The sequence below is a fragment of the Chiloscyllium plagiosum genome, chromosome 29, assembly GCF_004010195.1.
Source record: "Chiloscyllium plagiosum isolate BGI_BamShark_2017 chromosome 29, ASM401019v2, whole genome shotgun sequence".
Lineage (NCBI taxonomy): Eukaryota > Metazoa > Chordata > Chondrichthyes > Orectolobiformes > Hemiscylliidae > Chiloscyllium > Chiloscyllium plagiosum.
In genome coordinates, this window is record NC_057738.1 from 31468422 (window position 1) to 31484771 (window position 16350).

A 16350-nucleotide genomic window follows, 5' to 3' on the forward strand; every position below is an offset into this window, starting at 1 on the left:
CAGAGGTCTGGACTTGCGAGTTGCAGCAGTGTATCCTATAGATAGTAGACACTATTCTCACGGGTTGTCGGTTCATGAAATATTGCATTTTAAAATGGTCAAATGTAGCATGGCTGCCAGGTGATGTGAATAATGTATCGGCATATTCCCTTTTATTTGTATTTCAGTCATGGGTGCTAGAAATGTTGCCAAAATCGAGGTTGGTTAGAATAGGATACCTACAGTGTAGATACAGGCCCTTCAGCCCAACCTAACCCTCCAAAGAGTATCCCACCCAAACCCATTACTCTACATTTATCCCTGACTAATGCACCTTAACCTATATGCCCCAGAACACTATGGGCAACTTAGTTTGGTCAATTCACCTGACCTGCACATCCTTGGATTGTGGGAGGAAACCTTTACAGACACAGGGGGAATATGCAAACTGCACGCAGACAGTTGCCCGAGGCTGGAATCGAATGTCAGTCTCTGACACTGTGGGTAGCAGTGCTAACCACTGAGCCACCATGCCACCCCTACTAGGGGGCTGAATCTTTTCAGACTTTTAGATTTTGATGTGGTTTGGGGAGATATGGTTAGTAAAACAGGAAATGAGCCTGGTTACCATGCTAAAAATCACAGGTCACAGTGTGCTTTATCAGGAATTCAAGGTCTGCTGCAGTGATGTTCCTCAGGATGAATTCCTTTACAAAGGCAGAAATATATTGACAAGAGAAATGGTGGATGCAGTTCAGTGCAATTCAAGTGGTACATTTTCGCAGAACGAACATAGAGATGCAGTACAAAACAAAGGGTGCTATACTAAAGGGTATGTAGGAGCAGAGAGACCTGAGGGTTTATGTACAGAAGTAAGTAAAGGTGTCAGGCTGTGAAGACTGAGCATTCAATCAAACATACAATTTTCTTGGCTTTATTGTTATGGATTAGACCAGACCAAACCCCCTCAAAACATATTAAGAAGGTAGCCTCAACCCTAACTTTCTCTTATTTAAAGGTAAATGTCAGGTGCTATGTTCCAGATGCAATTTGATTCATCAATCTACTTGATGTTAAGCAAAATATAAGTTATTCAAACACTATAGTTAAAATAAAACAAAAGAAAGAACTTGGAAAAACTTGACTCTATTGGAAAACTTAACAGAATAATAGATACAGTATCTCTCCTAATGAACTATTCTATTACAGTAACATCACATAAACACACCCTTTGCAAAAGGCAAGTTCAGAAAACAGATTGTCTTACATGCAGTTCTCCAATCCAGGAGGAAAGAACATCAAAAGATAATTTTAAGAGAGAGTGTAGCAGTTGGGAGAGATTCCAAAACACGATAAGACATGGGATCAGAGATTAGGCCATTCAGCCCATTCTCCTGCTTTCTCCCTGTAACCCTTGATCCCCTTTGCAATCAAGAAGCTATCTATCTCAGTTTTAAACATACTCAATGATTTGGCCTCCACAGCCTTCTGTGGCAATGAATTTCATAGATTCACCACTCTCTGGCTGAAGAAGTTTCTCCTTATCTCTGTTCTCAAAGGTCTTCCCTTTGTCCTCAGCCTCCGATGCTCCAGGCTGGGGCTGTTTTCCCTGGAGCGCGGAGGCTGAGGGGTGACCTTATAGAGGTTTATAAAATTATGAGGGGCATACATAGGATAAATAGACAAAGTCTTTTTCCTGGGGTCAAGGAGTCCAGAACAGAGGGCATAGGTTTAGGGTGAGAGGGGAAAGATATAAAAGAGACCTAAGGGGCAACTTTTTCACGCAGAGGGTGGTAAGTGTATGGAATGAGCTGCCAGAGGATGTGGTGGAGGCTGGTACAACTGCAACATTTAAGAGGCATTTGGATGGGTATATGAATAGGAAGAGTTTGGAAGGATATGGGCCAGGTGCTGGCAGGTGGGACTAGATTAGGTTGGGATATCTGGTCGGCATGGACAGGTTGGACTGAAGGGTCTGTTTCAATGCTGTACATTTCTATGACTCTACTCTAAGGTTATGCCCTTGGGTGCTAGTCTCTCCTGTCAATGGAAACATCTTCACAGCATTCATTTTGTCCAGGCCGTTCAGTATTCTGTAAGTTTCAATTCGATTCCCCCCCCCCTCTTCCTCCTTCTAAACTCCATTGAGTATAGACCCAGAGTCCTCAAACATTCCTCATATGTTAAGCTTTTCATTTCTGGAACCATTCTCACGAATCTCTGAACATGCTGTAGGGCCAGTACATTATTTCTGAGATATCGAGCCCAAATCTGCTCACAATACTCTAAATGTTGTCTGACCAGAGCCTTGTAGAGCTTCAGAAGTACATCCCTGCTTTTATATATAACTCCTCTTGAAATTATTGCAATCATTGCATTTGCTTTCCTAACTACTGACTCAACCTGCAAGTTTACCTGGAGAGAATCCTGGACTAGAACTCCCAAGTCTCTTTGCACTTCAGACTTCTGACCTTTCTCCCCATTTAGAAAATAGTCCATGCCTCTATTCTTCCTACCAAAGTGCATGACTTCACACTTTCCTAAGGTGTACACCATCTGCCACTTCTTTGCCAACTCTCCTAACCTGTCCAAATCCTTCTGCAGCCACCCTGCCTCAATGCTACCTGTCCCTCTACCCATCTTTGTATCATCTGCAAACGTAGCCAGCATCTAGATTGTTAATGTAAAAAGTGAAAAGTTGTGGTCCAAACACTGAACCTTGTGGAACACCACTTGTCACCGGCAGCCACCCTGAGAAGGATCCTTTTATCCCCACTGTCTGCTTCCTGCCAGATAGCCAAGCTTCTATCCATGCTACCACCTTGCCTCAAACACCATGGGCCTTATCTTACTTAGCAGCTTCCTATGCGGCTCCTTGTCAAAGACCTTCTTGAAGTGCAGGTAGATAACATGTATTGGTTCTCCTTGGTCTAACCTGCTTGTTACTTCCTCAAAGAATTCTAGCAGATTTGTCAAGCATGACCTCCCCTTGATGAAACCATGCGGACTCTGTCCTATTTTACCATACACTTCCAAGTATTCAGAAATCCTATCCTTCACCATGGATTCCAGGATCTTACTCATGACTGAGGTTAAATTAATCGATCCGTAAGTTTCCGTCTTCTGCCTTACTCCCTTTTTAAACAAGATCTCACGTTAGCAATTTTCCAGTTCGCTGGGACCCTCTCTGATTCTAGTGATTTGTGTAAGATTATCACTAACGTCTCCACTTTCACTCTAGCCATCTCCCTTAGAACTCTAGGGTGTAGTCCATCTGGTCCAGGTTATTTATTCACCTTCAGGCTATTCAGCTTTTCTAGCATCCTTGGCTTGGTGATGGCCAACTTACTCAGCTCTGCCCTATCACTCGCTTCAATTTTTGGCAAATTATTTGTGTCTTCCACTGTGAAGGCTGACATGAACGAATTATTCAGTTCCTCAGCCGTTTCTTTGTTTCCTACTACGATCTCTCCCGCATCATTTTCCAGCGGCCTAATGTCCACTTTTGTCTCTCTTTATGTATCAAAAAAACTCTTACATTCTTCCTTTATATTACTGGCTAACTTACCCTCATATTTAACCTTATCCCTCTTTATTTCTTTTTTTGTTGCCTTCTGTTGGTCTTTGTAAGCTTCCGAATCCTCTGGTTTCCCACTGTTCTTTGCTACTTTATATACTTTCTCTTTTGCTTTTATACTTTCCCTGACTTCCCTAGTCAGCCATGGTTTACTCATCCTCCCTTTACCATGCTTCCTTTTCCTCGAGATGAATCCCTGCTGTGTCCCCTGAATTACTCCCAGAAACTCCTGCCATTGCTGTTCCACTGTCTTTCCTGCTAGGCTCCTCTCCCAGTCAATTCTATCCAGATCCTCCCTCATGCCTCTGTAATTGCCTTTATTCGGTTGAAATACCGTTACCTCTATCTTCCTCCTCTCAAACTGCAGAGTAAAGTCGATCATGTTATGATCACTGCTTCCTAAGGGTTCCTTCGCCTTAAGCTCCCTTATCAAGACTGCCTCATTGCAGAACACTAAATCTAGGATTGCCTGTTCCCTAGTGGGCTCCAACACAAACTGCTGCAAAAAGCCATCTTGTAGACATTTCACAAATTCCTTTTCTTGTGAACCACTGCCAACCTGATTTTCCCAGTCTACTGCATATTGAAATCCCCCATGATCACTGTAACTTTGCCTTTCCTACACATCTTTTTCCATCTCCTGGTATATTTTGTGCCCCAGCTCCTGACTACTGTTTGGAGGCCTATACATGACTCCATCTTTTTTTTTTAACCTTTGCAGTTCCTCAATCTACCCACATAGATTCTACACCATCTGACATTCACTGCCTTCCAACTTTTCTGACATCCCAGCAATAACTGTTGAAAGCTAACTAAAAATCCTGGATCTGTGAGAGCTTAACCACACCTGCTCAGGCTGCTTCTATTGCTCCAACTTGAAAAAAAAACCCAAGGCATCACAATTTGTTTCTCTTTTCATCTACTCAACACCTGTCCCACAATATCTCTCTAAAAGAAACCAAGACAAAACATACCTCTTAAAGCCACAGTACCATCACATTATTAATAGGATATATCAAGTATAGGAGCAAGAAGGCTATGTTGAACTTGAGTAACATACCAGTTAGACCTCAGCTGCAGTACTGTGTCCAGTTTAGGGAGGATTTAGATGCATTGCAGAGAGTGCAGAAGAGGTTTATGTGAACAATTCCATGATGGAAAACTTTGACGATGAGGAAAACATTGAAAAATTTGGGATGGTGTTCCTTGGAAGGGAAAAGGCTGAAAGGAGATTTGATAGTAGTTTTCAAAATCACGAGGAGATCTGAATCGAAATTGTTCTCTCTCATAAAACGCTGAAGAATGAGAGGGTACAAATATAACATATTTTTGCAAAACATATGAGAATTGTTTTTAACACAGCAAGCAGTCAGAAGGCACTGCCTGAGAGTGTGGTGGAAGCAGTTCAACTGAGGCATTCAAGAGGGCATCAGATGATCATTTAAACCAAAACAATCTGCAAGGTTTAAAGGGAAAGGCAGGTGAATGCTCACTCAGGATGTTATCCACAGCCAATTAGTTCTCCAAAAGGTTCTATTTACAAATGGTTCAATTAGATCAGCCTGTGTCTGCGAAAGCAATAGGATTGCATGGTGTCAAAATAGGAGAAGGAAACATAAAGATTTGTAATAGCATAGGAATGTTTAATACAATGGCAATTTTAGGTTTCTGCTTTATCGTTTTGCAAGAGTAAAATTAGTTGTTTATACCATTTTTCCATGTTGTTAAATTTGCTTGCTACATGTAAATAACCTTTCCACTTGTTCCAAATGGCACGACAAGTGTTAAAGATGAGCAATGTGTATCTATGAAGCTTCATGCCATCAGATGCTATCTTCAGGATTTGTCTGCCAGATGGGTTCATTGTTTTTGCCCAACTGAAACAGACCAGATTTAGACTGTCCCAGGTGGCTGTGCATGCTACTGGTTCTGCATTCTTCAATTCCTGGCATTGTTCTCCGATGTGCTCAGTAGCTTCTTTCTCCTTCAGCTCTAACGCTCTTTGCAACACTGTGTTGTGCAAGTCACAGCACACCTATATCACATCAAGCTGGTGTACACTGAAGGGGACCCACTGTTCAGGCACCTGAAGAAAATGCACATCAATGTGCATTGATGTAAATATGGCCCATGCTCGAATCAAACGTGACACAATTAAGGAGAGTGGATACAGTCACTGCCCCAGTCACTGTCAATGAACCTTCTGATCTCTTCTAAGAGACTGCACATGTCGGTAACTACTTGAGCCTCTGGAAGCATTGCCATTCAGACCTGATCACAAAGCTGATCCTCTACCAATAGAACCTGTGATGTAGTTGTCACCTCTTGCCAGTTTTTTTCCATGGTCTTTTGCTCTCTCTCTCACTCTCCCTGCTGTGGACAGCTGAGAAAAAGGCAGGTGCTGCTGCAGCTCATCTGAGGTCCAACATAAACCTAATACAGGGCACTAGTGTTTGACAGATGAGAAATGAACTTCAGGTGCACAGAACTCCAGAACACTGGAACCCAGTCTCAATGCCCTGAAGGAACATTTTCTACAGAAGTTCTTTAAGATAAAGCTTTTCAATTAGGTGAGGGAGCAGCTGTGAGCTATGAATACTTACACAAAGTGTTGCCTGTTCTTGGTTTGGTTCCCTCAAGTCCTACTGTCCTCTTACAATACCTTCATCCTGGAGTTCCAGCAAGCCTGGGAAATCTGTGCATCACAAAGATTGACTTCAAAAATCCAAGCTGAAACAGCTTTTTAAATTAAGCAAAGAGGTAACCTGTCTCTTTTTTATGGGGATCGCCTGTGCTGAAGTGAAAGGTAGAAGTTGGTAAAGGGATGTGTGTCTTCTTGGTGCATTGTCAGTTGTTGTTTTCAACCAGATACCCGCTTCAAAATACAACCACTTCACTCCACCCTCCTTAACAATTCGGATCTGATTCGGTCCTAGGAAGCACGATCCCTGTAGCGTAGGAAGTGCAAATTTGTGATATTGCCTCTCTCCATAACTTGTCTTTTAAAAGGAACATACAGATTCAGTCCCTTATCAGGCATGCAGGAAATTCCCAGAAATAGCAGCAACCCATTGTAAATCGTGGGTTCTGCTGGCCCCCTTCAGATTTATCATGCAAAGTTCCTGAAAGCTCTAGTGAAACTCAGTGCCATTTTATTGAGTGAAAATCCAAAAGAAAACAAATTGCATGCGTAAAACCTCTTTACAGCATGCAATTATATTCTTTTCTGCATTGTCTGGACTTATGGCTTGCAATTTAAGATGACTTCACATTCATTATCAAGAAGGCGTTAGACAAATTAGAGAAGTTGGGATGTTTATTGACACGTGAGTCAGCATTAACAGGATACAGAACATTACACCGTGACAGCTGTATGACTCAGAGGGTTCCATAATGGACAATGACCTATCAGCTGATTTGCTTAATCATAAATGCAGGTTTTTAATCATCAAAAATCTTTTTTTAAAGTTTGGAGAGGTGAGTATATTGAGGTGATGTCTTTAAAGTAATGAGAATCTTTGATATAGCCAATTATTTTAGCTAAGATGAGATGCAGAGCACTTTGGGAAAATAGCGTAAATTAGAACACAGGTCCAGATTTTAACTCCCTACCTTTCTTGACAGATATAAGGTGTAGCAACAGCTGAACTAAAGGAAGATCCTGCTACCTTCTGCTCCACGGGACAGCAAGAATGTTATTCAATTTCCTTTAAATAAAATAGTTGATAAAATGAATAAGGAACATTAAAGGGGAAGATACTCAATTGGAGGGGGTTACTTTCAATAAGAGATTTAGATCAGGTAGTCAGCAGGTAAAATGGCAAATAGATCAGCAATGCTTTTGAAGGAGAGACAGTCTCGGTTCAGACATTCCTATGAGAAATCCAAAACTAGAGATTCCTGGATGACCAAAAATATAGAGAGTAAAATGAAATAAAGAAAGGAGAACTTCAAACGATCTCTCATTATTTCAAACACCCCACATCTCTCCTTCATCCCAGTTTCTATACATTGTTCTGTCTCTCACTACTGAAATCATTCTAGTAAGTCTCCTATGTACCCTCTCTAAGGCCCCAATATCATTCCTCAAGTTCGATGCCCAGAAATTGGATACAACTCTCCAGTTCAGCCTTAACCAGTCTCTGAAGGGTTTTCACAACCTCTATCCTCTTGCACGTATCATTTGCTAATGTTACTTAATTATAACGTTACCAAAGGTGTGTAGGTGAGGTAAATTGGCCATGCTAAACTGCCCTAGTTTAGGTGCATTAGATAAATGTAGGGGGATGGGTTACTCTTCAGAAGGTCAGTGTGGATTTGTTGGGCCAAATGACCTGTTTCCACACTGTAGGGAATCTAATTTAATCAACTACCATCCCAGAATAACCTCAGCAACTTGATCTCCCACTTTCAAAAATTTCTGAATCTTGGGTCTGTCATTTTTTTTGCAAATTAGAAACATCCCATTTAGTTTATAATACCTCTCCTCACGATCCACTTCAAAATGCCTCACTTCTTATTTCTCTAATAGATCAGCAGCAAACCAATAACAAACTCGCAAAAGTCTTCTTCTGTCATGTGTCTTTCCTTTTAACAAGGTCATGTCATTCATACAGATCAAAAAGAACAATGAATCTAATAACATTCCCTACACCAATATATATTTGCTTCCTTTCTGTAAAGGAACTGTTCACCACTACACCCTACTTTCTGTCCCACAGCCAATCTTGCTGCTGCCTTCTTAATCACCAGGAGGTTCAATGTCTTGAACCTTTTCCAAGTACATTTGCCATGACATGATTTGAACCTGGATCCCTGGAGGAATAGGCTAGTGATAATACCACTGGGCTGTTACCTCTAAACAGCATCTTTTTCCAGCTAGCCTTTGGCTCCCCAGGTTTATTATTGATGGGGCCTTAACACAAGACATATTGGACAAGGCCATGAGGTGTCTTTACATGGCCTTCCCCTGGCCTGTCATCTGAGTCTTCGATTGCCCCTAGATTGCCTCCAACTGGAGGCTGTATTCCCATAACGCAGCACAGCAGGTGCCAGGGTTTCCTAAACTAGCTCCTTCTCACCCACCGGGGGTAGGTGATCAGGACATGTCAAGTTGTGGCTCTCCAAGTGGTCACTGTTTGATCCCTTAAAAGTTTTGACTGCTGGTGATGCGAGAAAGTTGGCCGTGAATCTTCTCACACAACAATGAATTGTGGACTTGGAGAGAAGGAGGTGTGCTTCTCCTCAGGCCCAATTCTTCCAATTATTTCCCCTGCTCACCACCTCTCTCCAGCATCTCCATTTCATTTCTTCAATCAAAAGGATGTCCAAGTGATTGAAGACTGACATTGTATGGCATATCCACTGCCAGTATCTGTAACAGAAGAAAGGGATAGTAAATAAAATTAACAACAGAGTGGGAAATATCAGAAATATCCATGAACACCCTTCCTGTTGCCTCCACACAAACAGTCCCTACTACCTTCATAACAAATCATTCAACCTTCCAATCTCTATGAACGTTCATAACTTAAACACAATATGGATATTTCTGTCACACCATATGGCACGGCCACCCAACACTAATCCAAAGAAGCTACTCATAATATGATTTGATGACACTCCTTGCCTTAGTGGTTAATGAATGAAATCTCTGTTAGTTTAGTACATTTATATAAAAATGCCTTGGGAAAGCGAGCCTTGGTTAACAACAATAATCTATTTCATCAATAACATATCCAATGATCTCTCTTACTGTGAAATTAACTCATCTTCATTACAAGTCCTATATTATCTAATTCAAGATTATCATGAGATTCCAAATTAGTCTCCTGGGTCTTTGAATTGATTGTTAAAGTATATTAGATTCATAGAGACATACAGCAGGGAAATAAACCCTTTGGTCCAACCAGTCATGCCGACCATAATCCCAAACTAAACCAGTCCCACCTGCTTGCACTTGGCCCAACTCCTTCCAAACATTTCTTATTCATCTAAATACCTTTTAAACTTTCTTAATTATCTAAATACCTTTTAAACTTTCTAACTGGACCTGCATTCACCACTTTCTCTGGACATAGATTCCACACATGCATCACTCTCTGTGTAAAATAAATTGTCCCTCATGTCTTTTTAAAATTCTTTCGCCTCTCACCTTAAAAATATGCCCATATTGTCAAAATACAGCATAGTTTTTGTTGCAGCCATTTTATCTCTGTCAATTTAACAAGATGCTGGTTTAAAATACACTTTGAAAGAAAAAACTTACTGACTCGCCACCCAAATTTCAGTAATTTAGCATTCTGATCAAAGAACTACTGGAATTAGCCCTAATTTCAAACATCATTTTGTTATCAATATTCAGATCCCTTGGCTTATTTCTGCTCCTTGTAAAAGGTACCATGTATTGGTCTGGTCACTTTGTGATGTCCAATGTAATCAACACTTGTGACTAATTGTATTTTGATTAATAAATTAAACAATGCATGGTAGGTAATGTTTCTGACCACGTGATCACATTAATTTGGCAGGCATTTGTACTTTCATCTTTTGTATTGGGAAAAAAGCATGATTGTTTTGTGAATTACTGAGTGCACTTTACTTCCTTATGTTTATTAGTTGCCTAGTAAAATGATATGTAACATGGATATAAACATTGGACTTCAGCACCAGGGAACTTGCATACCTCTCTTGGCCAAAGTAGGAACCTGAGAAAAGATTTTTAAAACTGGCATAGTGCAGTCCCTTCTGGCCCACAGCCTAGATCCCAGCAGGTCTGCCCTGATGAGGAAGTCTACACTCTAATAAAAGTTGAAGTTGAATTGCAATGAAATCATCTTTACCTTCATATAGAAACAAAAAAATTAGGAACTGGAGTAAGCCTTCAAGTCTGTTCCATCATTCAATAGCTGATCATCCTACTCATTGCCATGTTCCTGCTTTCTCCCCATATCCTTTGATCTCTTTAGCCCCAGGAACTATATCTATCTCCTTCTTGAAAACATTCAACGTTTTGGCCTCGACTACTTTCTGTGGCAGAGAATTCCACGGTTAAGTCAAGGGAGACAACAGTATTGAAGAGTGTGGTTCTGGAAAATCACAGCTGGCCAGGTAGCATCCGAGGAGCAGGGAAATTGACATCAGACACCTTCAGTCAGGCACAATAAGTGGAGGGAAGCCTTTGATACCAGTGTAGGGGTCTGGACACAAACTGACAGCCACTTGAGGTGGTCAGGGTTTGATCTTCATCTTACAAGGGTAAGAAGTAAATGTCAAGCAGCCCACTACCCTTCCTGGCTCTTTCTGCCTTATTACACCCTATTTTTCCTCCTGTAATGAGAGATAGTTATGGGAGATGAAAATGGTTGTCACTGCTGTTAGTATTGCTGCAGGTGGGGGAAAGGTGATGAAGTGACCTGAGCGAACACGCAGTGCAGGGAGATCATGCAGGGTTTGTGCTGTGGCTGGGGGGATTTGAGCAGATGAGAATGAGTGGGTAAGATGTTGCATGTGATAATGAAAATGGTAGAACATGAGTCTTGATGGGAGGAGGCTGAAGCAGCTCAGATAGAGTGAGTGTGAGGTAGCCCAGAGTAGATGATGGCACTCACCCTGGAAGAGCGGAATATGTTATTAACCTTTTTCTACATTTCTGGGCTTTCCTCCATATGGCTGAGATCGTACTGATCCAGGTGGAAACCTCCGCCCAGTCTCCATGAGCTGGTGTCGTAGCTTCCTTTGTTGGTTCTAGGGTAAGAGGTTGTCCTGTGCACCATTTGATCCAGCAGGACTTCCAGGTGCCTGTCTACAACGCTGTGTGCACACCTTCCTTTAAAGATGGTATCAGTGCCAAAAATACTATTTTCTCTGAGTTCTAGTAAAATTGGTTCCAGGTCTCAACATTTCTTATGGATTCCAATGCTAGATCACTTTATTATCAACTTACTGAGATTTTGCATTTCCAGAGAATACGAGCAATTAACTTATGTATTAAACTTGAGAGTAACATAAGTGAGTCCAAAACATGGACTATAAAGAAACTAATCACAGATATGAAACCAGAACTGGCTGAGGTAGAATGAGCGCATAGTCTTTAAAAGATATGGCAGTAAAAATATTATATCACTCTTCCCAGGTCAAAAATCCATGGAACCATCTTCCTATGTATGTCGCTGAATGGACGTCAGTGGGTCAAAAAAGCAGCTCACAACAACATTGTCTGGGGAAAATTAGACATAGGCCAATTGGCACACCTATATCCATTGAATGAATAAAAACAAGTGAGAAACATGCCAAGAAAATGATTCAAAATGTTCATCAAAAGAACGTTCCATTAAAAAAAAGATCCAGCAAAGAACAAATCCATGGATACTATTAAAAGAAAGTGTTTACGAGATGGCAAAGTAATATTAGCATGCCTGAGAAGTGGGTGAGTTTTAGAAACCAGCAAAGATTTACTAAAGGTTGATGAAACAGGATGCAAAGAAATAAAATGGAGTGTAGAGGCTTTTACAAATATATAAAACATCGAGTAGCTCAAGTAAACATTGGCCCCTCAGAGGCAGAGAAAGGCAAAATTACTGTAGCCAATGAAGAAACAGCAGAGATACTTAGCAAATATTTTGAGTCTACCTTAGCAATGAGACTAATTAAGAGGAAGGATCAGGGAAAAGTGTGAGGGAAACATAAGGGACCAAAACCCAATAAACTGCCAGGATCATATGGCCAATCTTCTAGGGTTATATACATTAGAGGCTTAGACAAGGTGATGGAGAAAGATGTATCTATGTTTGCTGACAATAAATGCTAGGTGGTAATCTAAGTTGTGAGGAGTACACAAGAGACTGTAAAGAGATATAGTAATGGGCAGTAAGGTAGCTAATAGGGCATATATTGTGGGGAACACTGGGGTTATTCACCTTAGTAGTCAGGATTTTAAAAACATGATAATTTTAAAAATGTGTGAATCCATTAATTGTTGGTGCTCATTGAGATTTAGGTTGTTAGTGTGAAGAAAGGTGAATGTTCAGTTGGATTTTAATTGCAAGACACCAGATTATACACACAAGGAAATCTTGCTATAATTGTTCAGGGCACTGGGTGAGACCACATCAGGGGTATTGCACACAGTTTTCGTTTGCAAGGAATCATAGAGTTGACTTGGAAGTGATTCAGTGAAGGTTTAGTCTTTGGGATGACAATATAATCCTATGATGAGAGGCTGAATAAACTGCGTTAATATTCTCTGAGAGAAGAATGAGAGGCGATCTAATTGAAACATGCTAGATTCTAACAGGCTAGATCTGGCTGGCAAATCTAGAACAAGGGGGCCACAGCCTCTAGACAAGTGGCTGATAATCTCAGACCAAGATGATTTGTTTCTTCATGTTGAGAGTTGTAAATCTTTACATTTCTCTATCCCAGAGGCTTGTGGATGCTCCATCGTCCAAAATATGGACTGACTCCAAAATGGTGTCCCCCAGAGGTAGCCTGTGACATCAGCTGGCTGTGACATGCCATGTGTGTCATTGATTCCACACTGTTCCTGCAAAATGCATTATCACAAGCACCCATGTAGGTGTAACCAGGGATGGCCAGTGCATCTGCCCCTGCAGCCACCACCACCGTCTTGTTGTCCAAAAGTCTCCAGACACTGCCTGTCTCTGCGAGGGGCAGGATGGGGGCTTCCTGGAGCCGGGTGGCAATATCCATGGGCTGAGACTGCTAGTGAGCCTGTGGTTCACCTGCTGAATTCAGATCCCTGCCACTCACCCTCAAAGTGGTATTGGAGTGATCCAAGTCTCTGGGTCCCTTCACACTTCCAGCAATGATATTTTCTATCATCACTTCTCTGATGTCCAGTTGTGGTATAGCAAGTGTGTTCTTTGTGCCACACAGAGGCAACATTTACTCAGACACAGCCTTCAATGTATCCAAGCCTAGGGTGGATAGACCTTTGGATGTCTCAGAAATCAATGTGAATTATGCCCAAACTAGGGTCGGAAACCAAGGAAATATGGTTCTTAAAGGCCAATACTTCAGCTGAGTCATGCAAAAAGAAACCTCAACCAAATATTCCATTCAAAAACATACAAGCACCTTTAAGGACTTCCACAGTCATATTTAAAGAGAATCAAAAGGGCATGTTAGGCCTCCAATCCCATTCTGTCTCAGATGCAAGAAATTGCCACTAATTTACTAATAATGAATGTAAATGGTTTCACACTAAGCACTTTAAATTTTTTTAAAACCAAAAATGAATATTCCAAATATATGTTTTCATATGCTAGCACACTTGTACATACTTAAAATGTTTGTTCCTCAATAAAGAAAGCTAGTTCAGAAATCACTTAGGTGTTTTGGAAGTTTACCTTGTAAGATACTCTTTTATTTTAAAAGTTTATTCATAGAATACTATAAATAAAATCATTTGTAGTTCTACCATTCTATAAATATTATACATCGCAGAACAGTTTGAAATGTATGGAAATGCACTAGTAGAGAAACCTTAATGAAATGTAGAAGACAAAATACTGGAAAAACTGGAACCAAATCCAACAGCCACATCTAAATGTTTCTCCTCCTTGACCAGGGCAAGACATTTGAACAGTAGCAACCTTGCTTCTTTTATGCGTTTTTGTCTCCTTTTCTATTAGAGATTTCTTCGTGTGCACATTTCTTGGTTGAAAGGTAAACACATACACACTTTGTTTATGCTTCCATCAGAAATAAGTCAGATTAGAAAAGTCTGAAGAATTACACTTCACAACATACCTATATATTTGAGCGATGCAAAAAAGTTCAGCTTACAGAAGGTTAAAGCACAATTTTTACAGGACCTGTAACAGATGTTTATAACACAAAGTTGCCAAATTTGGAAAGACTATAATTATCTAATGTGCATATATACAAATATTTTACAAATTGAATGCTAACTGTGTGTGATAGTTTAGAGGGTGACAAATTACAGTAATATGTGGGATTATAATGAAGTGACGATGAATTTCCTCCCATCACGATCCAACTGGACACTTGACACTTTGAAAACTAGCCACAGGAAATTACAACATGTTATGCATTCATTTATTATCCCACAGTGGAATTTCAAGACCCAAATACATGTGGGGAAATGTTTTCAATTTAAAGTACTTGCCTCAGATAGATTGCTCTTTCAGTTCTGGAGTACTTTTTAAAGCTTAAATTTCAGCATCATTATCCCTAATTTCAGGCTCCACCCTCACCCCATTTAACAGAAGCTGTATATGTAATGTGAGCAAATACATTCCAGCCTTGAGATTGAACAACAGGCTGCTACCTGACCTGTGAAACTGAAACTTTTCCTCTCAGGTGGGAAGATATTTCGCGAACAATCTTTCTGGGCTGAGTAATTTATACTGAAAATCATTTATATTCCCAGCCAGTGTCATGACCCTTTAAGTAAACAAAAAAGAAAAGCAAACTGCCGATTTCACACACTATACTACTTCAGGATTCATAATGTCATATTTACACGTCACTCGTGTTTCTTGTGAATTCTTTTTTTCTCACATACTGATCACATTAAAAAAAATAAAAGCAACTTTTAAGAACGCAACATTTGCTTAAACCACTTATTGGGAAGGAGCAAATTAAGGTTTCACACAACACACTGGCGTTGTTAGCTGAAATTCTGTTTCATGAAATTCAATAAAATTCAGTTGTGTCCGTATTCCACTCTCCAGTAGCGCTTGACTATTTTCACATTTGATACATAGTAGCAAAGCTCACCTGTTCCAACTAAATTCAGGAAGCAGCATGCAGTGCAGTCTGACCTACAATATCGAACATTGAATGGGCTTTGATACATTTAGTGGTATTGCGTTCAGGATGGTGCATGCCTTTTACTGATGTCTACATTGCTGCTCTGCATTTGATTAGCATAGTTCCTGTACTTGGTTCAGGTCTCAACTAGTGGAAACCAGATTGAATTTCTGTATTTTATTTGACAATAGAGTAGTCAATAACTGCTAGGTGAATGTCATAATGTGAAACAAAAAAAATTCAATAACAAAGCTTAACAGCTGCTTATTGTGTATTCCTGAACATACTTGGCTGCTGCTTCTATGAAATGAGCTACAAATGTCAGCGATGTTTATTAACTATTAGCAACTTTCTAGCCATGCTTTCAGGGCATCTACATGCTAACCAGCCTACCCTCTGTATTAACAATATGGTCCCACTCATTCAAATCAAATACACGTCTGTCAAATGACTTAAATACTGCTATTGTTTTCAAACACAATTCTCTGACATCCACTGACTCATCAAATAAACAGCTGCAAATTGGGATAACAGCAAACAGGTCTGTCTCCTGTATGCAAAGTGTAGATTTTCCTTTTTTATAAATGTCTTCATTTAGTTCACATTTGCTAGCACTGTATCACTGCAGCAAAATAAGCTTCTGACCTTTTACAACAATGTGGGGGGTAGGGAGGGGCTCTGTAAATTGTGCACTCCTTCCTTCCTGTCCTTTTAACAAGTCTTTTCAGCAGAACAGTCAACCAGATCAATCAGTGGAGAAAAGATCCCCTGCAGAGGGCAATGGGGCCAAGCCACCAGTCACATTTGGAAGCTGAGAAAGATCTGGTAAGCTCTGGATGTGGGACTTGAGCTCTTTTCGCACTTGAGTGACCTTGGCCAGTTTGTGCTTGTACTCCTGTAAAACAGAGAAAGATGCACGTCATCACTGTATGGAAATGTTTCCATTTTGTTATAAACAGGCAACATTTTCTGATCATCCAAGGAGGTAACAGTAT

The 16350-nt window shown here is 40.5% G+C and overlaps 1 protein-coding gene across 2 annotated transcripts in view; it reads right to left on the reverse strand.

Moving 5' to 3' along the window:
* Positions 1-6845: 6845 nt before the first annotated feature.
* Positions 6846-16350, reverse strand: part of LOC122564477 (regulation of nuclear pre-mRNA domain-containing protein 1B-like) — a 65659-nt gene continuing 56154 nt past the window's right edge. Inside the window, exons 7-8 of one of the 2 annotated variants that reach the window (XR_006315925.1) lie at positions 16001-16250; positions 6846-8930 (exon numbers count right to left, since the gene is read on the reverse strand). Coding sequence is in view for 1 of the 2 variants with exons in the window: in XM_043719426.1 (XP_043575361.1) it covers positions 16101-16250 (150 nt within the window). In the remaining variant the exon portion in view is untranslated. Of the gene's footprint in view, positions 8931-13924; positions 16251-16350 lie in introns of those variants that run through there. The other variant, XM_043719426.1, reaches the window with a different exon arrangement.